Below are 25,752 nucleotides of genomic sequence, written 5' to 3'. Positions count from 1 at the left end.
TCAATTTATTTTAAAATTAAATAGCCACATGTGTCTAATGGCCACTGTATTGGATATTGCAGTTCTAGATGATGTGGTTTTGACTGTAGCCTCCATTTCCTGAGGTGGGAATTATGACCTTAGTGAAGTTTGGGAGAACATACAGATAAGACCTGTGTTCGCTATTGGGACAAAGTCACAGAAAATGAGAATGAGCCTGTCAGATTGGGGTGGGCACAACATGGAGTCACTCTTAAGCTGCATGGAACGCAGTCTATCAAAGCCTTTTGTAGAGACCTGGCTTTGTGGCCACTGACCATTTTAGATCTTCAGAAGCATACGACCATGTGGGCACGTAGCCCATTTTATTATAGGTACTCAGCCTTTCCGACGTATCATAAATCATGATGAGTCAGAGCACTACAGTAGATCAAATACTCTGGTCTCTCATTTAAATTTATGACTATCAGAAGACTTTAGAGCTGGAAGAACCTTAAAGATTGTTTCAGGCTTCCCCCCTACTGGAGAAGTGAGGAAACAGATGCAGGGGAGTTGCAGAATAGGCCGTGGTAAGTGGCAGAGCTAAGATGAGAACCCAAGATTCTTGACTTTGAAACTAGTTCTTTCCCTCTACACTCCTAGTGTTACCCCAAAACTGGATTTCCTTCTTGGCAGGTGTCAGGCCAAAAGTTACCACCAGACCAAAGAGTGGCAGAAGGAACGATTTGTTACTTGCAGCAAGGAAAGACAACACTGAAGATAGTTCCCAAAGCAGTATGTCCCTGAACAGCAAAATTGGGAAAGTTTTAAGCGAAGGGTGCATGCATATTTATGAAGGGGCTTGGGCAGCGTATTCATATTCATGGAGGAGAATTCAGAATAGAATTGGGGCAAAGACTGACAGAGTTCTGGCTCCAGGTGATTGAAATCAACAAAGGTCAGCAAAGGTCAGCATCATCGTTCCTTAGGTTCCAGTTAGTCTTGTGGCTGAGTGCTTGAGGGAGTTTTGGATCCTGCAGAATAGCTCAAGAATGTGCTTCAGACTGATTTTTGTCTCTGAAACAGAACTGGGAGTCTTTACAACTGATTTATTGTCTCCGATATGGTTAAGTTATTTTCTGGCCTGATCAAGAGCAAGCACTGTGGCCAGGCTTACATCACAAAATGGCTTAGGCCTAAAATGGCTTCTCTTATGTCAAGAAAGATGTGTCTGGTTCTCTTCCTCTGGGGGTCCCCAACCCTATCTGCCTAAACTAATGTTCTTAAAACAACCCACAGAGATCAAAGGCCTTAAGTCAGGTTAATTTGGGCACCAGTCTGCTTTATTTTGACACACCGTATTGATTGGCAGGAAGAACAATTGTGCTTCTTGGCTTCTTCCAAGCAGAGCTGAGCAGAGCTTACCCATTTCATTAATATTCACCAAGTGCTAGATCTTCAGAGCTCAGGCCTGTGTGAAAAGGACATGGAGAATGGATTGGATCCATCTGATGGTACAGACGGTGATATACATGGTGGGGCGTGAATGGGTTCTGAAAGGAGTACAGTGCTTCTCAAGGCTGAGAACTGAGTATCAGTGGAAAAGATGGGTGAGAAAGAGCTCAGATTGCGTTTCTGTCCACGTCTGACCTACCTCAAACACCAAGACAACCATGCCTCCAGGGGTCAGACCTTTTACTGAAATTAAATTTTCTGTTGATGTAGACATTGTTTAGCAAACTTCAGCACTGGCAGAACACAATTACGAACTCATGCAGAATGTCTGGTGGAACACAGGCAAATTAATCAGAGACATCTGGCAAGTTGCTGGTATGACTGCCTTTCACTGAGAACGCTTAAACTATCATTTGAAACTATTGTTCTTCTTTGAAAAGGAAAGATAAAACAAAGACTTGCCATCTAGATGTTGACTCTAGTTTTAGGAAGGACAATTAGTCTTATTTGTCACTCCCACCCCAGGAGCAGAATAGGTAAAAGTGGAAAATGCTAGTGAGTCACCCACTTAAATAAGATGTGGAAAAACAGCAAGGAAGAGTATGTTTGTTATTATTCAAGCAGTGCTGAGCATTTGAATGTGTGTTATGGAAATACAGCTCTTTTACTGAGCGGAAGTGTTTCTGTGGAATGATAAGGATACTAGTAATAACAACAACATTTATCCATCACTAATGATGTGCCAGGCACCACTCTGAGTGCTTTACAGCTATTGGATTATTTAATCCTCACAACACACATATGAGATAGATATTAGTATTATCACAATCATAATAAATGTGATTATTATGTATTATTTTATATATGAGGAAACTGAGACTTACAGAATTAAATAACTTGCCTAAGGTTACACAGATTTTAATATTCAAAACCAAGAAATCTGCTTTCTCAAGTCTGTTCTAAATAAGGACTGACTGTATAGCACAGGGAACTATATTCAATATCTTCTTTTTTTTAAAATTTATATATTGGCTGCATTGGGTCTTCGTTGCTGCGTACACCCCTCTCCAGTTGTGGCGTGCAGGCTTCTCATTGCGGTGGCCTCTCTTGCTGTGGAGCATGGGCTCTAGATGCTTCAGTAGTTGTGGCACATGGGCTCAGTAGTTGTGGCTCACAGGCTCTAGAGTGCAAGCTAAGCAGCTGTGGCACACAGGCCCAGTCACTCTGAGGCAGGTGGGATCCTCCCGGACCAGGGCTCGAACCTGTGTCCCCTGCATTGATAGGCGGATTCCTAACCACTGCGCCACCAGGGTGGTCCCTCAATATCTTATAATAACCTATAATGGAAAATAACCTGAGAAAGAATATGTATGTATAACTGAATTACTTTGCTGTATACCTGAAACTAACACATATTTAAATCACATATATTTCAATAAAATTCTATTGTAACAACTGTAATATCCCACTATACCAAAATGAAAATGAGAGGCGGATTCTTAATATTTTAGTTGGGAAGCCTTGTAAAAAATTAAATATATAATTAGAAATAGATATATTTTTAACCTTTTTTTGGTATGGTTATAAACAGCTCCCTGCTATTGTTATTTCCCCTTGAAAACTGTGCTTCCAGAAAGTGCTGCCCTGTTATCAGTTTGCAGTAGAGGAAAATTTTGTTGGGGTGGGAAGGAAATAAACCAATTTTTTTTTCCATGAAGTAGTGACTTAGAAGTTGCTGTGAGAGGAACTATATCTAGATATTGCATAGATAGATTATTAAAGGTTATTGAGCACATGTACAGACTCAATTATCAGTTGGACAGTTAATAAAATTCATGCATATGCTTGTAAATACCATTGCCTTAACCTGGGTCTTCAGAAAAGCAAAGAAAATGAAGCTCCCAATAAATATAAGGGAAGGAAGAAGAGAGAGGACCAGTTGGTGGTGATCTGACGGCCTGAAGCTGTGCATGAAGGGAGCTGGGTGATGTGCGTGGTGAAAGTTGTCAGAATGTTTGAAATCAGAAGGTTTTATAGCAACAATGTGCATTTAGACATCCAGATCAGAGCTGGCTACTCAGGGATGGCATAAGAAAACCAGGTGTTTGGTTAACTGCTTGATGTCTGTTGTTTTCTGTGTATTATCTCATGGAGACTCGCCTAGTGAGGTAGGTATTACTTTAACCTTGGACCAAAGGTGAAATGAAAGCTCAGAGGCATTCAACAGCTTGCTCAAGGTCATCTGCTGAATCAGGTTTCCAGTGTGAGTCTGCCTGATGTGAAAAGTGTGTTCTCCATCATTGTGTGCGTGACTTTTAGAGCTGGAGCAGCCTGCAAAGTGAATGGCTCCCCTTGGGGTTGGGTGGCTGGGTGGGGAGGGGATGGGCAGTGCTGTTGAACTTCAGAAAAAGGAGAGGTAAGGAGGGTTGGAGGAGTTGAAGAACCTGCCTAGAATTCAGTGGCAAGTGCCTTGACATCTCAGAGAAGTTAGATTCTGGCAGACTTTCCGAGTCCTGGCACCCAGCCCTTGTCACTTCCTGCCCCTGCCTTTTCTTCTTTCTCTCTAGAAGCCAAAGGGCCTGGGCTCTTCTCACTCTGCACCCCGCCTGAGCGTCTCAACCTCTCAAATTACCTTCTGCTTGGTTTATAGTCACCCTCTGTTCCTTCTCACTTTATCCTCACGTCTTCCAGTCTGTCAGTTGCTAGGTGTGAGGAAAAATGTGTAATTAAGCCTCAGGGAACACTCAGGACTTGAGGACTAGTTGTTGTGAAGAATCAAAAATCTAAGTGCTTATTGTAATTGCCCAGCCAACTCGGAGCCACCCTTCCCTTGCCTGGTGATTGATGTTCCTGAGTTATAGCATGTCTGTGATATCTTTATACTACACAATAACCACAGCCAGTTTTGACCCAATAGCCTTGGCTAGAAACATTCCCTTTACGCCTTTGGATGAACACGTTCAATTCAACAAATATTTATTGAGTACTGAATTCTTTAATTTTGTGCTCTCTCTTTTCTGTAGTTCTTTCTGTTTCCTCTCCCCCATTTCTTTCACTTATACGTTTATTTTGTTTGCTCCAAATCTTCCTCCACTCTCAGCATCAGACTAGTTAATGGCCATCAGTACTAATTTCTTGTACCTAATATAAGCCAGGCACACTGAGTTATCTCATTTATTTTCATAACAAACCTGCCCGGTGAGTATTCTTGTGTGAGACTCACCAAGCATAAGTAACTAGCCCATGGTGGTCCTCAGTAGTGCCTAAAGCTGGTCAACCTCACCTCAATACCGAGACAGCTGCAACTTAATCAGAACAACTCTGAAACCTACACTCATTCTATTTTGCTCTCTTACTACTTTATAGGATATTTATAGCAGTCTGTGGATCTGCTTGCCTCTAAATAAGTTGCTTCAGGTGAACATAGCAGGGCTGGCTTTGAACAGCTGTCCTGGGGGCCTGTGCTGAGCCTCCAGCTCTCCTCACGTATGGCTTTTAAGCGTCCTCTGAAATGGGTTACTCTTTCCTGATCCATTTTTTCCCCTCACACACATTTCGTGCCACTCTGGACAGGGCACATGGCTTTGCTAGATTCCCAGGAAAGAGTGTAGTAGAAATAGTATGGATGAAAAGACAGTGGCCTTTTCTCCTTGCTTGTCCCGTCAGAGGGAAGCATCATCCCTGACCTCTGCCAGTGCAGTCAGTTTCCAGGGAGCCTTCCTTTTCTTTACAAAGTCTGAGTAGCTCAGCTCATCACCTGGCTTCTTCTAGGGTTTAAACTGCAATTGAATTTCAAGGAAGGGAAAAAAATCTAAAGCCAATGAAAACTTTTCAGCTTTAGACTCTGGAAATGCCTTCTCTATGAAAGATATATTGGTTCTAATTATCCTTTAACTAAACCTGTTTTCATTCTTTAAAGTCTCATTTTAAGATAATTTGTCTGCTCTACTCAATGCTGACTTTCCTTAGAAGCATTGGTGAGTTGTAGATTTTTCAGTGCAGTCTTGTTTGACAGGTTTTTGTTTTTGTTTTATTTTTGAGATCTATGGCCAGGAACCCCCAGTTTCCTTTTAATCCTTCCAGGAGTGTTTATTTGTCATGACTAATTTTAATTAGTAAATCCCAAGCATCAACTTTGGTAGTCTTTTTGGGGTTTACAGATCAAGCTGTGAGAAATGTGAAGGAAAGAAAGATCTGTAGCTTCCAGATTCTTCTCTCCAGATGAAGTGAGAAAAAGGGAGGTAAAAAGTGAGCAGGAGAAGATGTTTCTTGATGTTTCTTGGAACTAGAAACTCAGGGAAACCTGGATGTGTTCGTTTTCTGTTGCTGAATGACACGTTACCGCAAATTTAGCAGCTTAAAGCAATGCATATGTGTCATCTCAGCGTTTCCGTGGGTCAGGAATCTGCATGAGGCTATTTAGGTCATCGGCTCAGGGTTTCAGAAGGCTGCAGTCAAGGTGTCAACTGGCTGTGTTCCTTTCTAGACCTTTCTAGCGGAAGAGGTCCTCCTCTAAGCTCAGGTGATTGTTGGCAGAATTCAGTTCCTTGTGGTGGTAGGACTGAGGCCCCCGTTTTCTTGCTGACAGTCAGCCGGGGGCTGCTCTCAGCAACTAGAGGTCTGCCCGGAGTTCCCTGTCATCTGTGCCCCTCAGGGGCCGTCTCACAACCTGGCCGCGTACTGCTTCAGAGACAGCAGGAGAATCTCTTTCCTGTTGGCTAAGGTGAAGTCTTACATAAAGTACACTGGTGACCCTCCCATCCCAGTTGCCGTATTCTGTTGGCAAGGAGCAAGTCCCAGGTTCTAGCTCCATTCAAGGGGAGGGGATTGTATAAGCGTGTGTGACACCAGACGGGTAGAGATCACGGGGCCATCTTAGAATTCTGCACACCATACCAGCCCCTTTGCATCTCTGGGATGAGATTCTCCAGCTAAGAATCTGGCCATACAGGATATGTAAAACCATATATAAAAAGCCTAGAGTATTATACATGCATATTCATAGCATATTCACAAGACACAAATGCCCACTGCTGGATGAATGGATAAATGAAATGCATATATATCTATACAATAAGATATTATTGAGCCTTAAAAAGGAAGGAAAGCCCTTCCTTTTTCATGCTACAACATGAATGAATCTTGAAGACATTATGCTAAGTGAAGTAAGTCAGACTCGAAATGACAAATAGTGTATTATTCCACTTTATATTAGGTACTTAGAGCAGTCAAATTTCTAGAGACATAAAGTAGAATGGAGGTTTCCAGGGACTGGGAGGGGCAGGGAATGGGGAGTTATTGTTTAATGGATACAGAGTTTTAGTTTGGGAAGATGATAAAAGTTCTTGAGATGGGTGGTGGCGATAGCTGCAAAGTAATGGGAGTATACGTAATGCCACTGAGCTGTGCACTTAAAAATAGTTAAGCTGGTGCAGTTTATGTTGTGTATTTTACCACAATTGAAAAAAAAGTCCTGGGGCTGTTTTGACAGCAGGCCCCTAAGTGCCAGGCTGTTTCAGGTTCCATATAGGATGCTGGGAGGAGGGAGGGAAGAGTAATGATTTTCTCTTATCTGTATTTATTGGTTATCTTGTAAAGGAGAATAGGATACAGCAAAGTCTTGTGACAAACATCAATTGATTGTTAATTAATCAGCCATTAATTACATAATAGTAATTGATTGATTGCTTCTTGAGCCTTCAGTGGAGGCTTGTTCCTAGTGCTGTGGGAAAATAGAGGGAAAGAACAACTTCAAACTCACTTGTGTCTTCTTGTTTACAGCTGTAATTCTTAAGCTTAAGTGCACATTGTAATCACCAGGGGAGTATTAAAACATAGTGATGTCCTGGCGCATCCCCGAGGGAGTCTGATTAAATTGGTTTGAGGTGAAGGCCCTGGGTATCAGGATTTACCAAAGGTCCCTTGACAATTCTAACGTGCAGTGACAATTGAGAACCATTTTGTTATAGGAACAGGCTTCCCTGCAGCTGACTCCAGAAATATTCAGTTTGACACTCTAAGAGCAATGCTCATTAGGGACGCCTAAGAGAACTATTTACCATTTCTGCCCAATTACCATGCAGCACAGTGATGATTAGGCATATCACTGAGTGTGTCAGATTAACTTCCTTGTAAGTTTTGGTGGTTTTCAACATTTCATTATTAAACTCTGTTCTTTGATGCTCCCGGGGATTGGATCATCTGCACACATTTAAGAAAGGGAGAGAGAAATCTGCACACGTTTGTTGTAAGCATGAAGTAACGGTAAACATGATTCAATTACAACTGTACTTAGTTACACGGGCAGTAGGGTAAGAAAGCTGACAGGACAAAGTCATGCTCATTTTCTGATTACTCAGGGAAGGACCTCATCTTTTCATGCTAGTTTCTCAAATTATAAATGTATGCATTTATTAGCTATGTTTTTCTTGTTGGTTTACTACTCAAAAAATTTGGGAGAGAAGTAAATGAAGAGATGTTTATCTTGCTTATTTTCTGTGCCCATTTCTTGGGTGACCGACATTGCCCATCTCCACTCTTGTCTCTGTACCCAGGATTTTGAAGCTAGGAGAAAGAACTTGAATGTCCTTTGGTATTCATTTTGTTGAGTCCCTACTTTGTGCAAGTGCAATTCTGGATTTTAGGTAAGAGGATGAAGAAAGTGTCGTCACTCCTTTGAAGATCTCAGTCTCTTTGGGGAAATGAAAATGTGTTGTAGTCTTGTGTGATTGATATTCTAAGAGATGTGTGTATAGAGGAGGGAGGGAGCACCCTGTGCTTGGTGGGATCAGGGAAACCTCCATAGCAGAGACGACATTGAGCTGGGTTTTGAGGAGGAAGGAGTGGCTGGGAGATAAAGCCATCTTGTAGGCCTGGCACATTCGGGGCCTGCAAGCAGTTCAGTGGGCCTGGGGTACCCCGAGCACAGGGAGGCCAGACAAGTGGGGGGCCTGGATTGTCAGGAGTTTTACTCACATTGTGAAGGAGTCTCCCTTAATGAATAGAGGCAGATCTCAAGTATAGAGTTTTTAGAGCTATTTTAACTCGAAGGTTTTAAAGTTGCTGGTAACTTGCTGACCTATAATAGTACAGCTATCCCTCTGTAATATATTTTATGTGCCAGGCCTTGTTCTTAGTGCTCTATATTGTTAACTAACTTAATTATCATAGAAATCCTATAATCTATGGACTGTGTTTGTTGTCATTTTACAGCTGAGAAAACTTGAGATTAAGTGACTTGCCCAGAGTTCCACAGTTCGTAAGTGGCAGAATTAGGAATTAGACCCTGGCATTCCAGTTTTAGATCGTGGGTCCTTGACAGATATGCCTTATAATATGCTTCCTATTTGTATATATAATTAAGCTATGGTATGCCACACAAGTAAAATTGCCTTGGCCTTTGTGCTCATAAGAAGTTCTTGATAGGTAAGAAAGTAAGTGGAGGCCCCTGGTCCCTGCTTTGCACTGAGCCTTATGCAAAGAAGTTTGCAAGACACATGCTATGACCTTATAAAAACAAACACTGAGAACACAGGCTCCTAGTAAACAGGGCCAGAGAAGGAAGATTGAGGGCCCAGCTTAACAAGAACTGTCAGTGGACTTTGACAAATTAAACTTCCTGAAGCAACTTAGAGGACAGGAATTTATGGCTTCAAAGAATATTGATTATATAAGTAAGGGATGTAAAAGGATTATGAAAGGATTACTGATGGACACTGCCACTGATGGACATAAATTTGAGATCCAGCCCCATTGGAGGAACTTTGAACTAAGCAGAGAGTCTTGGCAGTGACTCTTTCTTTCTTCATGGTTTCCAGAACTTTTCCCATCCCACTCCTCCCCACAAAAAGCATGCCATCACTACTACTATGGCCAACTACTACTGTTACCGCCATTTATTAGGCATATATTGGCACTTTATCTGAGTTAATGTGCATAGTATCCTTACGACATAGGTATAATTGCTAAGCTCTATTCACAGAGGAGAAATCTGAGGTTCAGAAAGGTTAAGTGACTTGACCAAGGTCACACAGCCAGGAAGTGGCAGAGCTGTGATTTGTACCTAGAATCTTCTGCCTCCAAAACTATATACACATTTTATTTTTAAATGAACTTTTTTATTGATGTGCACAAATCATAAAGTGAACACGCCCATGTAAACACCAAACAGATCAGGAAATAGAACCTCACCAGCATCTCAGAAGCCCCTTCTGCTCCCTTCCGATCCCTATCCATTATCTACTTCAAAGGTAGCCACTATCTGTACTAGTGTTATTGTAGATTACTATGCCTATTTTTGAACTTTATGTTAATGGAATTATAGAATATGAACTCTACAGAGTCTGGCTTCTTTAGTTTATATAGTGGGAGTCATTTATAATATGGTGTGTAGCAATGTTTCATTAATTATTGTTGCTCTATAGAGTTTGTTGTATGACTGTGCCACAACTTATCCGTTCTATTATTGGTGGACGTTTGGTTGAGTCTGGTGTTTAGCAATTTTGAATAATGCTGCCAAGAACATTTTTGCATGTCTTTTGGTTTATATATGATCTATGATAGGTGTATAACTAGGAGTGGAATTGCTGGGTGGTACATTTTACCTAAGTTCACATTTAATATAGATTGCCGAAGAGTTTTCCAAAGTGATTGAACACAGATATATATTTCCTCACCAGCAGTGTATGAGTATTGTTACTCTCCATCCTCACCAGCATTTAGCATTGTCATTGTTTTTCATTTTAGCCACTCTGGTGGGTATATATATGTTGTGGTATCTCATTGTGATTTTGACTTGCTTTACCTTGATAATTAACAAGGGTGAACACTTTTTTTTTTTTAAACACTTTTTAATGTATGTGTTTTCCATTGATATCTGCTTTCCCCCTGTAACTCTGTAGTACAATGGTTGTTATAAATCAAGTATCTATGTATGTTTAGGTGGGTTTTAGGTCTTTCTATTCAGATCCAAAGGTCTTTTTGTCCATCCTTGTGCCAAGAGTGTAGTCTCTCAATTATTTCGATTAATAATAATTTTTTTTTTGCCACACCTCGTGGCTTGTGGGATCTTAGTTCCCCAACCAGGGATCGAACCCAGGACCTCGGCAGTGCAAGCGCAGAGTCCTAACCATGGACCCCTCCATGAATTCCCAGTAGTAATTCTTGATATCCATTACTTTAAGTTTTCTAGTTTTGTTATTGTTCTTCAATGTTGTGATGGCTATTCTTGGGCCTTTTTATGACTACAAGAATTTTATATTAGCTTATCAATTTTTATAAAAAAATTTTTTAGAATGTTGATTGAGATTTCATTGAACCTAGTCAATTTGAATATAATTGACATCATTAAAAAATTGTCTTCTCATTCATGACTCTGCTATATGCCTCTATTTAGCTATTCTTTCATTTCTCTTAATATTTTGTAATTTTCTTTGTAGAGATCTTACACAGTTTTGTTATATATAATCTTATATAGTTGATATTTTTGATCTTTTAAAAATGATGCCATTTAAAAATTCACATTTTTACTTTGATACTGGGATATAGAAATACAGTTGAATTTGCTTACCAACCTTGAATCCAGTGAGATTATTGAAATCACCTGTTAATGTTGATGGTTTAAGTGGTGAGTTCTGTTGTCGTTGATCATCGTGCTTGCATTGAAGTACTTGGTCCTCTCTATGGATGATGATTAACTTCCTGTTTACTGCAGGCATCTGAATCTGTGATCCCTGCTTTGTTCATTAAATTTTGGAAGGTTGCCTAGTTCACAGCACTATCAGCTAAATGGTACTTATGATTGATCTTGGGGTTTCTTTGTTGTAACTGCTATTAACAGTATCCAGCAAATTTACTAGATAAGCAAAACACTTTTTTAGAAAATTCTAAGTGTCTTCTTATTAAGAAGAATTTACAGTGGACCCAGGATATCATACATGCCAGCAAAAGATATTTCTATGGAAATACAAATTTCACAAAGAATCATTAATGTTACCTTTTCACTTGGACACTTACCCATTGAAAATCATTCTTTCTGGAGTTTGATGGTTTTGCTTCTTGAGATTTCTAATGACTAATTTTAATGATGATTTAAAAAAAATATTGAGTAGCTGTTTAATAATCTGTGAAGTAATAAAGGACTACCATTTCAATAACTTAAAAAATTTTTTTGATTGTTTTACCTGTCCATTCTTTTGAGTTTTCCATTTACATAACCATGTTGTTTGGAAAGAATGACAATTTTATTTCTTATTTTCCTGTGTTTATATCATGGATATATTTTTTCCCTTTTGTTTCTTTTTTCTCATTTTATTAAACTTGCTCAGACTTTTTATTCAGGGTGAAACTGAAGTGTCCCATTTCTGATATCTGAAGGAAAGCTTTCAGTATTTTACACATGATATGATGCTTTCTGGTTTTTTTTTTTCTTTGCAGTGCTATTTATTTATTCTTATTTATTTCCCAGATCTTTATTGGAGTATAATTGCTTTACACTGTTGTGCTAGTTTCTGCTCTACAACAAAGTGAATCAGCTGTATTTATACATATATCCTCTTATCCCCTCCCTCTTGAGCCTCCCTCCCACCCTCCCTATCCCACCCCTGTAGGTCATCACCCATCATCCAGTTGATCTCCCTGTGTTATGCACTAGCCATCTTTTTTACATTTGGTAGTGTATCTATGTCAATGCTACTCTCTCACTTTGTCCCAGCTTCTTTTTCCCGCCTCGCTCCCATGTGCTCAAGTCTGTTCTCTACGTCTGCATCTTTATTCTTCCCCTGCCGCTGAGTTCATCAGTACCATTTTTTTAGATTCCGTATATATGAGTTAGCATATGGTATTTGTTTTTTTCTTTCTGACTTCACTCTGTATGGCAGACTCTAGGTCCATCCACCTCAGTATATATAACTCAATTTCATTCCTTTTTATGGCTGAGGAATATTCCATTGTATATATGTGCCATTTCTTCTTCATTCATCTGTTGTTTGTTTGTTTTATAGAGTTTTTATCAGATTAATAGAAGTTCCCTTCTATTCCTAATTTTACTAAGTGTTTTTTTTTTAATTTAAAACATATTCAGGTATTTAATTTTATCAAATACTTTTTCCTTATCCAATAAGGTTTTGCTATGTATTTTTCTCCTTTATTCTTTTCATGTGGTGAATTACATTAATTTTCAGTCTGGTCTAAACTTGTTTGTTTTTGACTTTTATACCTATCTTCATTAAGAATATTAACCTTTAATTTTTCTTTCTTGTAATATGGGTTTTTGTTATTAGGCTATTCTGGCACTAAGAAATAAGTTGGGAAAAATTTCTTTTTTCTATTTTCTGGGAAAGATTATATAAGATTAATAATATTTTTCCTTAAATGTTTGGAAAGCTTAATGGTAATGTTACCTGGGGTCTAGAGTTTTCTTCATGAGATAGTTTTTATTTTTTATTCCTTAATTGCTAATCAGATTTTCTATTTTTTTATATCAGATTTGGTATGCTGTATTTTTCTAGGAAATTTTCATTTAATCTAAAATTTAAAAATAATTATCCATATTATCCCCTCATTTTTTCATATCTGTAATATATATAGTGATGTTCCTTTTCTCATTTCCAACACTGGTAATTATTCTTTCTCCCCACCTCCCAAACATCCCTACCCCAACCCCCTGTTTGCCATAAATTTTTCAGTTCTGTTAAACATTTCAAATAAACTATTTTTGGCTGTCTTGTTTCTCTTCATTGCACTTTTTTTCTTTCTGTATTATCTATTTCAATTTTTTATTTTCCTTTTCGCATTTTTGAGCTCAATTGCTTTTCCTTTTCTAGCTCTTTGAGATGGATACTTCGTCATTCATTTTTAATCTGTTTTCTTTTGTGATATATCTATTTTATACTATAAGTTTTCCTCTTAGTATTGCATCCCACAAGTTTTGATATATCACATTTTTATCATTTATTTCAAAATATTGTCTGACTTCCCTATGATTTAATTTTCCTTTGATCAATGGGCTGTTCAGAAATGTATTATTCAGTTCTCAAACATTTGAGGATGTTCTGATTATTTTTGTTATTGATTTTGCTATTGAGTTATAGCTTAAATTTTTAGCTTTTATTGTTTTCAAAGAATATACTGTGTTATTCAATCCTGTGAAATTTGTTAGGTTTGACTTATGGTTCCCATATGATCAGTTTTTGTGAAGGTTCCACGTGTACTTGAAAAGAATGTGTATTTTGAATTTGTTGAATACAACATTTTAAACTATCAATTAAGTCAAGAGAATAAGTAAAGTTTGATAATCAAGTGTTTAAATCTATTTTCTAACAAATTTTTGTCTGCTTATTCTATTATTTCTTAGTGAGGTGTGTTAAATCTCCCCAAATGATTGCAAATTTGTTTATTGCTTCTTTTAATTTTGTCAGCTGTTTTTTTGTCAATTTGATGGTATCTAACTACACATTGAGGATATGTGTATCTTCCTGATGATATCAATATAAAATATTCCTCTTCATTTCTAGAAATAATGTCTTTCTTTAAAGCCTACTTCCTATATCACGGAAAATTTTCTTTATACAGATGTACCTTTTTTCATTGTGCTTCACTTTATTGCACTTTGAAATATTGCATTTTTTACAAATTGAAGTTTTGTGGCAACCCTCTGTCCAGAAAGTCTACAGGCACACCATTTTTCCAACAGCATTTGCTCACTTCATGTCTTTGTGTCACATTTTGGTAATTCTCACAGTATTTCAAACTTTTCCATTATTACTGTATTTGTTTTTGTCATCTACAATCAATGATCTTTATGTAACTACTATGCCTTGCTGAAGGCTCAGACGATGGCTAGTGTTTCTTAGCAAGGAATAATTTTTTAATTAAGGTTTGTACATTATATTTTAGACATAGTGTTATTGCACACAATACTCTACATTATAGTATAAACATAACTTTTACATGCACTGAAAAACCAAAAAATTTATGTGACTCACTTTATTATAATATTTGCTTTATTGTGGGGGTCTGGAACTGAACCCACAAAATCTCTTAGGTATGATGCCTGTAATTGGTGTTTACATAGTATATCTTTTTCTGCCTTTTTACTTTGAACTTTTCTATATCATTATTTTTAAGGCATACCTATTATAAGCAACATATACTCAGTATTTTCTTATTTATTTTATCAGTCTCACAATCTGGTCTTTTAATTGGGGTATTTAATACATTTATATTTAATGTAAATATAAAATATTTGGGTTTAACTTTAACAGCTTACTATTTGTTTCTTATTTGCTTCACTTCTTTGGTTTCTTTCTACTTTCTTTCCATTTTCTTGAATTAAGTATGTATTATTCCATTTTCTCTTCCAGTAAACTTTCTTCGACTAACTTAGGGGTTACCCTAAATTGTAACACACATCCTTAATGTATACAACTTACAGTATAGATTAGTGCTTTTATCAATACCTAGACTTTAAAATTTGTTAATTAATACCATTTATTGACCATGAAATTTTGACTGTTGTTTTCATACATTTTATTTATCACATATTTCAAACTCTACCAGGTATTATTATTACTCATTTATAAATGTGAGCTTCCTTTAGTCACCCACATATTTACTTTTCTCATTCTTTCTTCTAACATCTACTTTATAGATTTTTTCCTTTTGTATTTGGTTTTCAATAATTTGACTATGATGGGGCTAAATATGTTTTTTTAGTGTATATATTTTGTTTGGAGTTTGTTGTGCATCTTGTCTATGGCTTGGTACATTTTCATTGATTTAAGGATGTTCTTAAATATGATACCTTTATATGTTGTTTAAGGCCAATTCTCTCCCTTTCTTTGGGGTTCCAGGTTATATATATGCTCAACTTCTCTGTCATACCTTATATGTCTCCTATGTTTTGCTTTGTTTTTGTTTTTATTATTCTATTTTCTATCCTAGATTCTCTCCAGTCCTCTATCTAGATATATCCTACCTGCCCATATTCAGTTTGTAATTCTTTTCAGCTGTGTCTTATCAGATTTTAAACCCATCTATTGTGTTTCAGATATTGTATGTTTCAATTCTAGAATCTCTATTTGATTTTTAAAAAGATCATTTTCCCTGTTAACATTTTCCATTGTATCCTTTATTTTCTTAAACATATTATAGTTATATTAAAGTTTGTGCTTGATACCTACCATTTTTTTAATCTACTGTGGGTCTGCTTCTATTGTCTTTTTTTTTCTCTTGGTCTTCAGTCATTTGATCTTTTCTCCTTGTATGCCTGGTAATTTTTGATGTCATGCCACATACTCCTTGTGGAAAAACTATAGAGAAAATTTGAGTCCTAAATTTTGTGCACATCGTACAGAAATGATTCACCTTTGCTTCTCACAGGCAGTTAAGCAGAGGCAAATAATCTTAGCCAAAATAGGAATTTTAGTTTCAAAGTTGTTTTTTTGGCCTTTTTGCCTGTTTTTCATTAGTCTTTACTTCTAGGTTACAGCCCTTAATGTGTCCCATCTGAAATCCTGAGTGTTTACCAGGACTCTCTGGTATGGTGTCTCTTGAACACTGCCTTGTGTCTTCCCAACACTTTGAGACTGCCAAAACTCTGTTCAGTGCTGCCTACAAATCAGTAAATGCCTTGAATGGAAAAGCAGAGGTGAATGTCAAGTTTATGTTTATCATCATTCATCAAGCTGTTGCTATGTTGATAGGTCTCCAGCACTGTCAAACAGATTTGTAAATATATATTTTAATCAGCTTTTAAACTTGTTTTGTGTGAGCAGGAAGGGTTATGCTTATAATAGCTGGCCTGTATCATAGTTATAGGAGGAATCGCAAAGTTCATACTCTCAATCACTGCTGTATGTGGCTTTGTAAACAGAAAATTCAAGACATGACCCACTCCTCTAAGTATTTATGATTTAGTTTGGAGAAAAACTCATAGAGAGAACTCTTTTCTAATAGAATATTACAATATGTTTATGCACTAAACTAAGTTAAGATGATCTGGAAGTTCTTTGAGGCTATGGACCATGCTTTATTAATTTTTATGTCTTAAGTAAATGCTTGGTAAATTTGTTGAGTTGGATGGACATGAAAATGAGTACCTTAGGAGTTTAGGGTAGAATAAAAGGATTGTGTGAGCTACAGTATCCAGGCAGGGTTGACTAGGTTATAAGGGGTTTTTTGGTAGATGTATAATGTTTGGGTAGGTTGAGAGGAGAAGAAACTGAGTTAAGTTCAAGGAGAAAACATATGCCAAGGCTGAAGATAAAGCTGGAGGCATAGGAGACAATGAGGATACCAGTCTATCTGTAACAAAGGATTTGTTTTAGGGAGTAAGTACTAGGTGGATAGAGTGGAGGCATGTGGTGGGAAATGGGGAATATACCAGATTGTGGGATGTTGATTATCCTCTATGGGCGAAATGGTTTTTATAGTACTTCCATGGACTGTTAATAGAAGTTAAGCCAAAAAAAGAAATAAATAAAGAAGACATTAGGTTTGGGAAACTGGTTTAAACAGATTTGTTTACTGCAAGATTTCTTTGAACCTTTAAAGTATGCATGGTGAATTTCCAAAATTGTTTAAACTCAGCAAACTTTTGATTATAAAGGAACAGTGCCTCTTGGAACATATTCTGGGAAATTGGGATATGTGGGCATTGAGGAAACTCTTGCTGGAATGTTACACTAGCACGAAAAACTCGCAAAAGCTAGAGCTTTTATGGTATTATTCACAGTTCTACCCTTGAGAAGAACATCTGGCAAAAGTATTTTTCAGTATATATTAATTGAATGAGTTGTTGGTTTTAGTGGATGAAGGAAGAATGAGATCAGGGTGAATCTGATAGTGTGGTATAGGATGGACTTCAGGGGCAAGAAGCTAGAAGCTGAAAAACTGAAAAGGAAGCTGTTAAAATTAACCAAACCTAAGATTTTTTTCTTGGATGTAGTGACATCCTTGAAAATGGAAACTAAAATGGATAACAATGATATTTTGTAAAGAGAATTGACAAGATTTAGTGATAGATTAGATGAAGGAAGGAGGAAGTTCTCAAGGTACTCCAAGAGTTTGGATGGCTCTGAGGCTGATAGAGTCACTGTAGGGAAGAAGGAATTTCTGTATGACTTTGTTTTGTTCCCTTCATGGAGCCTAATGATTTGATGGATAGGATCACAAAGTATCTAATTCCATGAACTTTTACCTTGTGTTTGAGAACTTTCTTTCTTCCCCTCACCTTTTTTTTTTTTAATTTGGCTGCACTGCAGGGCTTATGGGATCTTAGTTCCCCCACCAGAGATCGAACCCGGGCCCCAACAGTGAAAATGCCAAGACCTAACCACTGGACAACCAGGGAATTCCCTTGAACATTTTCTGTGTAGAAAAGATCTCAAGTTTTTAAACAACAAAATTATGTATGGGAGAGAGTTTGAATGAAAAATATAAGAAAAAAAAAACCTTATTTAAAAAAAAATCACCCTGAATTTGAGTGAAAGCAAATATATTGTGCAAAGATTCTGACTTAGCCCACAAGGCAACTTTTCTTCCAGCTTATAATTCTATGATATCTACATATAAAGTATGCGAATTAGAACATTTGAAATTTAAGGTGATGAAGATTAGGCAATTATTTTGAGCTACTTCTTCTCCAAAAGAAACTGGAGTGTTCTAGGATTATCAACAATTGGGCCTTTGATTTGGGGAATTGAATAGGCTGTGAGACTGGAAATGTATTTCTGTCTAGTCTAGACATACGAAGAGTCAAAACATAGGCAAACCCGAACTATCACCATCACCCTTTATGTCTGATCAAACTTTATGAGTCCCAAGGGAGCCGACTTCTCCAGCTCAGAAGAAGCAATAGATGGAATGGAAGCAGCACAGACTTCAGGCTCATGGATTTAGGTTTAAATCCTAGGGGAGAATAAGTTGCTTCTTAGCTTTTAGTCTCCTTATTTATAAAGTAGGAATAGTCATTATCTCACTTATCTCACAGGATAGTAGTGAGGATTAAATAAGATATGAAATGACTAGCACCATAGGAATTAGGCATGCGTGTATACATCAATGAATGAATACTGTGTTATAGTCCCTTGGATATACCTTCTACCTACCAACCAGACTTGCATCCCATCTAAAAATCACATGTCCATTAGTATTGCACCTAGAGATATTGAAGGCTGCAATCTTTGTGATGATGACAGTTGGGAGTGATGATTACATTGATTTAATAATGATTACCAGAAAAAAATATTCAAAAATGTTTTCAAAGGATCTCCAAGTAAAGTATGGTAGTTATAAGGGTCAAGTGTTGGTGGGGCTAGAAAATAATTTTGTCCTTGCTGGAAAATTTGTAAATACATAGGCAGTAATATCAAGAATAAAAATGTAGTGACTCTAAAGAGCATAACATGGTTTTCACTAATTGTAACTAACATCTTTCCATTCCACCAGTGAGAAGAAACTCATTACAGATGCCCTTAATAAAAATCAATTTCTGAAGAGACTGGATCCTCAGCAGATCAAAGACATGGTGGAATGCATGTATGGGAGAAACTACCAACAAGGGAGTTACATTATTAAGCAAGGAGAACCAGGAAACCATATCTTTGTACTGGCAGGTGGGTTTCACAGATTTTTCCACTCATCATATAATAAATATTTGCCTGTTGTTTAATGAGTTTTTGCAAACATTTATAAAAATGCAAAATTGGTTGCTCTATTTGTAGGAAACAACAGATTGAGCTCATGAAATAGTAACCTTGTTGATCTAATCATCATGATGCTAATAGTTAATATTTATAGAACACTTTCTATACGTCCAGCATCTTATTGAGTACTTAATAGATCTCATTTCAGCTCACCAACTCTTATTAGGCAAGTGCTCATGTTGCTAAGTGGACTGTGTCACAGAGACTTACCCAAGGCCACACAGCTCATTAGTGATGGAGGTAGAATGCAAATGTAAACAATCTGATTTGAGAGTCCATGCTTTTATTCACAGTGCTGCTCACTCAACAACTACCAATAGGTATTTCAAAGTATTCAAAACACTGCTGTTTGTGTTGACTGTTTTATATTGTTGTACCATGAAAGAGAAAATTTTTTTTTTCGGCTTTGTAAAATGTTTTGGTTATATACCAATGATATCAAAAGATAATTTAGGTACATTTAACCAACAGATAAGTCCAATGGAATGCCTTAAGATTAAAGCTGGTGTTTTTAGAACCATTTAAATGGCTTCCTCCATACATGATCATTTGAACATGCTTCCATGCTAGGTAGATTTTAATGGTTAGATAGGAAAAGGATTTATTTCTCAAATGAATATCAAATGCATAAATCTTATAGTGGAATTCAACAATTTTTTTTAGATACAGAAGCAAGAAATTATCTGAACAGGGCTTATGGTTATTGAATGCCCTGTCAAATTCTGAATTGTCCCAACTTTTTGAGTTTTAGGGAACAAAGTTAACTGGCTTACCCAGAGGGAGTGATAACCTAGGACGTGCTGTAGATTTTATTTTGCATTGACGGTCCTGATGATCTAAGCAGTGCTTTATAAAATTTATAATTTTTTATTGATGGCCAGTTATGGTCAAATTCTAGTGCTGAGTTCTGAGAGAGACACAGGTGAATAAGATATGACTCCTGTGGAAGGTTTCATTCTGGTAAGTGGCATACAAGTTTAGACAAATCCTTGTATAGCAAGGAAGGATAAAAAGAATCACAGAAACTAAGAAACAAAGTTAAGCAATGCTTTTATGCTTCTTGTTTCCTTGTGGCCTTAGGCGTGGAACAGAAGTTGCCTATCCAAACAAATTAATACACATGTATTATTCTATTGACAGTGTATAAAAGATTGTTTTTTATATTTTTATTACACCAGTTTCGTAATTATTGGTATATTTTTTGCCATATGCATCTTCGTAGACATCCTTAAAATTATAGTCATCCTCAAGTAATTATTCTACCCAAGAAGTGAATGATAGTCTTAATTTAGCCAGCCTTCAAGTTTTAGGTACAGGTGACCCAGAGCAATTTCCCCCTCTTTCAACTTTTCTCTTGACTCACTTCTACTTTAGCAACACTAGAACGCTCTGGCAAGAGAAGATAGGTCATTAAGTCAGCCAATATTTATGCGACCTGCTAGGAAGGGTGAGAAACTCGTGTCAACTCATTTTGTTCCTTGCCAGCAACTCTGATGAAAGGCTTGGGGAGAGACAGGTTTGAACAGAAGTCAGTATCAATATAGTTATTGAAGTCAGGGCTATAGCACACATGGAAATGAAAATTGGACGCTTTCTTATTTGAATGAATAATGGTGTTATCTAAGAATTGAATTGTGTGATTGAATTGATCAAGCAAATTAGTTTGTTAATTCAAAATCTCTCCTTTATAAAATATAGCAAGAATAGCAAATAGTAAAAGCATATTTAGTTTAAACTTTTGGTCTTCCATATAATTATTCATTGTTACTCAAGTCCCACAAGCCATAGTGAATTAGAAAAAAAACTTGAAATGCATAAAGATCCATGATAGCAACTCAACAGTACAACTAATTGTTTTGGTGGAACAGAACTTAGTTCTAATGAGAAATTATTAAATTGCATATCTAATTTATAAGATTCAGAACCAAAACAGAATTTATTTCTTGCTAGAATATAAGTTCTAACAGGATAAATATCTCTTCTGCTTTGTCTACCCTGTCTTTCTGGCACCTGGACTGGTTCCTAGCACAACATAGGTATTCCACTCAGTGGCGCTGAGTGAATGGGTGGACAGAGATGACCCAGAGCTACTTAATGGTGAATTAGGAGAAGAAAAGACCAGTTCTTCAAGGGAAAGAGAAATATCCCCACCATTTTCTTCCTCTAAGAATATAGGTCTTTTTGCAAATTATTTTGATTAGCTAAGGTTTTATTTGCATTTGTTTGAAGGGGAAAGAGAAGAGAATTGCCAGGGCAGAAGAATTGTGAGGAAATTGCCTCTCCCTTCCCACAAACTCTGCTTAGCCAAAGATTGGTGTCAAAGCACCTTCTTTTTCCTTTTCATGATTTTAATTTTTAGAGCAGTTTTAGGTTTACAGCAAAATCGATAGGGAGGAACATAGATTTCCCATGTACCCTATGCCCCCACACATTTCTCACCAGAAAGATAATTTTTGTTTTTAAACCAAGGATGAACCTACATTGACACATCAAAACCATTCAAAGTCCATACTTGGTGTTGTACAGTCTATAGTTTGGGACAAGTATATAATGACATATATCCATCATTATAATATGCAGAGTATTTTCACTGCCCTAAAAATCCCCTGTGCTCTGCCTATTCATCTCCCCCGAACCGCTGACAACCACTAATTGTTTAATTTTCTCTATCGTTTTCCCTTTTCCAGAATGTTATATAGTTGGAATCATACAGTATTTAGCCTTTTCAGATTGGCTTCTTTCACTTAATAACATGCGTTTAAGGTTCCTCCATGTCTTTTCATGGCTTAGTATCTCATTTCTTTTTAGCACTGAATAGTGTTTTATCGTCTGGATGTATCACAGTTTTATTTATCCATTTATCCACTGAAGGACATCTCAGTAACTTCCAAGTTTTGACAATTATAAATAAAGCTGCTTTAAACATCTGTGTATAGACCTAAGTTTTCAGCTCCTTTGGGTAAATACTAAGGAGCACAATTGCTGGATCGTATGGTAAGATATATTTAATTTTGTAAGAAACCACCAAACTGTGTTCCAAATTGGCTGTACCATTTTGCATTCCCACCAGCAATGCATGAGAGCTCCTGTTGCTCCACATCCTCTCCAACACGTGGTGCTGTCAAGGTTCCAGATTTTGGCCATACTATTAGGTGTGTAGTGGTATCTCATTGTTGTTTTACTTTGCTTTTCCCTGATAAATGTGACGTGGAGCATCTTTTCATATGCTTATTTGCCATCTGTATATCTTCTTTGGTGAGCATCTGTTAAAGTCTTTGGCCCATTTTTTAATTAGGTTGTTTTCTTATTGATGAGTTTTAAGAGCTTTTTGTATATTTTGTAAACCAGCTCTTTGTCAGATGTGTCTTTTGCAAAAATATTTTCTCTCAATCTGTGGCTTGTCTTTTCATTCTCTTCTTAGTGACTTCATTTATTAATTCATTTCAATGAATGAGAGGTTAGGCAACAAGCAAGGCATGGTGAAGTAACTTACCAAGGTCACACGGCCAATGACTAGTCAGAGCCAGGCAGTTAGTCCTTCCACCGGTGTGAACACCTGTGCTGAGTTCTCAGGACGTACCATGATTGTTATGTTCCTTGTGCAAGAGAAGTAGTTTCATGTACCACCTTTTTCATGGGGTAGGATGAATTTTAAATGAAACACTTGCCATCTGCTGCCTCAGGGAAAGAGCTTTGTAATGAAGACGATAATGGCAATATGGTTTTATTTTTGTTCGTTTGATTTGGCCGAGCCGCGCAGCATGTGGGATCTTAGTTCCCCCACCAGGGATCTAACCCATGCCCCCTGCAGTGGAAGCACAGAATCCTAACCACTGGACCACCAGGAAATTCCCAATAGCTAACACTTACATGGTATGTACTATGTGCTAGCTATGGTTTTCTGTGATCCCTACATGTAGGAACTTATTTACTTCTCACAACTGTGTGAAGTAAATATTAGTAATATTATCCCCGTTATTGACAAGGAACCCAGGCAGACTGGGTAACTCTTGAGGCTAATCAGCTAATAGAGAGTGGGCTTCAGTCTGCATTCTTAACCACTTTATTATAATGAGAATCATAAGATAGCTTACCTGTATGCTTTGTGTGCCTTCTGATTGTTTTATTTTTTTTTAACTTACGGAATCCAGGTGGATTTTGATTATTTGTTTTTTCTCACATTCTGCTTGATAGAGGGTCGACTAGAGGTGTTCCAAGGGGAGAAATTGCTGTCATCCATTCCTATGTGGACCACGTTTGGGGAACTAGCGATTTTATACAACTGTACAAGGACTGCCTCTGTGAAAGGTAACAGGAGATGAAATGCTGTATATTTTTTAAATTGTTACACAGTGTTAAAGATAATCTAAGTCACTATTGCATCCTGAGTCTTTTTGTCTCCCGTTGTGCCCCATATGCTCTTATTAATGGAAAGGCTATGCTTATAAAAGGATTTATATTGAAGCACTTTTCTAAATGATTCAAGCTTAAAAGAACCCTTTCCATCGGATACCTGTATATAAAATATGAATATGACTTTAAACAGAATTGATTCCAGTATTTGCTTTAGTTGCCACTTCAATTTTTTATTACGTAGACATTTGCCTTTAGCTCATCCAGAATGTTTGCTTTCTATTCTCCATGAGGTTCTGACCATATTATAAACCAGAAAATGTAATTAAACCAATAAAAATGTACAAATATCAGAAAGGATATGAATTAATTAATGAGATTTTTCCTGAGTGACTTTTGGGATTAGTTCAATTGCTCCTCCTTAGGGTTCTTGTTTCTGTTGACTTTATTCATGGTAATATCCGGTTTTCTTCTGAATTACTTAGATGTGGTGTGTCTCAGTGTTTGGGACAAGGTTATGTTGTGTCAGCATTGTTGCAGTATTTGATAAAAATGCAGATCCCGAGGCTCCAACTCCAAATAATCTCTGGCAGTGGAGCCCAGGGATCTCTATTTTTAACAAGAATGTCAAAATAATTCTAGTTCACTCTAAAGTTTAGTAAATCAGAGTTTTGATTTGGTCTATTCTGTAGGCTCTCAGCACTCCTTAAAAAAAAAATCTTACTACCATAATTGAAAAGATTTTTAGAGCTGCTACTTCTGCTCCTCTTCCTTTTTGGATTTTATTCTTGCTTTTAATGTCTCTCCTATGAAAAGATTGTCTCAAAAACTGTCTTGCATAATCTCTTTAAAAATGATTTTATATATTTTATGTAAAAGTAACCATAGAGATTCTTAAAATATATTGGTGCTTGTTAGCAACAGTGTCTAAACAACATAAAAAGACATAAAAACAGACTCGCACGCAGAGATCTTTAATTTTCAATTATCTGCTTGTGAATTCTTCACTCTCTGGGCTAGCTACAGGCTGGCTGGCTTCCTTTTGTATCACAGCACAAGTCTAAAATACATCCTGATGATGTAGTGTGTAATTAGGAATTGCAAACTAATTTTAATATCATCCTAAGCAAAACACAATTAGAATGGAAATCTTTCGCTGCTCACTTCCAAATCATCGTTCATTTCAAAGCCAAAATGATTTTATAAAGTTACCTACTCTTTACATCACTACTTCCTTCCATTTGCATGCTTAAATAATGCATTGTCCAAGAAATACCATTTTATGGGAGTACATGAAAAATGTGTTGATTAACATTTTGGAATGTTTTCTTAATGTAACAGCTAAACAATAGTTTATTATTTTCTTGATTTTTCTAAAGCTATTACCAATGTTAAAACATGGGCACTAGATCGGGAGGTATTCCAGAATATAATGAGAAGGACTGCCCAGGCTAGAGATGAACAGTACAGAAACTTCCTCAGAAGGTAAGAATGACACATTGACGGCGGAAAGAGCAGAAGGTGGTGTTGCCATGTTGTGGATGTTGGTTTTATCAGAGTAATTATTTTACTATATCCTTTCTTATTTAAGCATTTTCCACATGATTAAGCCAAAGGAACAAAAGTATTCTCTTGCAGTAAATGCCAGTGTATATGAAAAATTATCAGCCTTTTATTAGCATTAGCCTTTTTTACTGATTTATTTCTCTTACTAATTTTGCCCTTGTATTGATGGAGTCACTACACATAGTATAATGTGCAAAAAATCCTAAAATATTCACCTGGGTTGCTCAGTTGACTTTGAAAGATGCCCTATAATTTGGAAGTAGATAACAAAAGATAATAATGCTTTACTTAAAATAATATTAAAATAAATTATTTTACTATCCTTATTTGCTTTACCTGAGACATTTTTTCTCATGGGCATAGCCACGACATCTTCCAAATTACTATTTTTGTAGCAAATTAACTTGCAAAGAATGTTACCGTGCTTGCCATCATGGCATGGGCCCTTGGTAACTTACACACTTTGTCAACTGTTCTGAACCCGAAACAACTTGGACACATCAAATTATAGAGAAACAAGTACCTATGTAATTGAAAAAGTCAGCTACACATTAAAAACATGTTTTTGGGAAAGTATAAGTTCCTTATTTAAACTATTTCTGTGTCTTTTGTGGGACATTCGACAGTCTCTGAAACTGCAATACATACTATAATGAAATGTAACCTATGATAAGCAGTAATAACAATAAAGTATCCTGTGGGTTCCAGAAATAAA

General features: G+C 36.8%; 1 protein-coding gene across 1 annotated transcript in view; it reads left to right on the top strand.

Moving 5' to 3' along the window:
- Positions 1-25,752, top strand: part of PRKG2 (protein kinase cGMP-dependent 2) — a 95,169-nt gene that overhangs the window by 13,515 nt on the left and 55,902 nt on the right. Inside the window, exons 3-5 of the mRNA XM_057727952.1 lie at positions 18,862-19,028; positions 23,313-23,426; positions 24,851-24,956. Coding sequence (XP_057583935.1) covers positions 18,862-19,028; positions 23,313-23,426; positions 24,851-24,956 — 387 coding nt within the window. The remainder of the gene's footprint in view (positions 1-18,861; positions 19,029-23,312; positions 23,427-24,850; positions 24,957-25,752) is intronic.

Source organism: Hippopotamus amphibius, chromosome 3 (genome assembly GCF_030028045.1).
Source record: "Hippopotamus amphibius kiboko isolate mHipAmp2 chromosome 3, mHipAmp2.hap2, whole genome shotgun sequence".
In the NCBI taxonomy this organism is placed as follows: domain Eukaryota; kingdom Metazoa; phylum Chordata; class Mammalia; order Artiodactyla; family Hippopotamidae; genus Hippopotamus; species Hippopotamus amphibius.
This window is presented reverse-complemented; position numbering and strand designations above follow the sequence as displayed.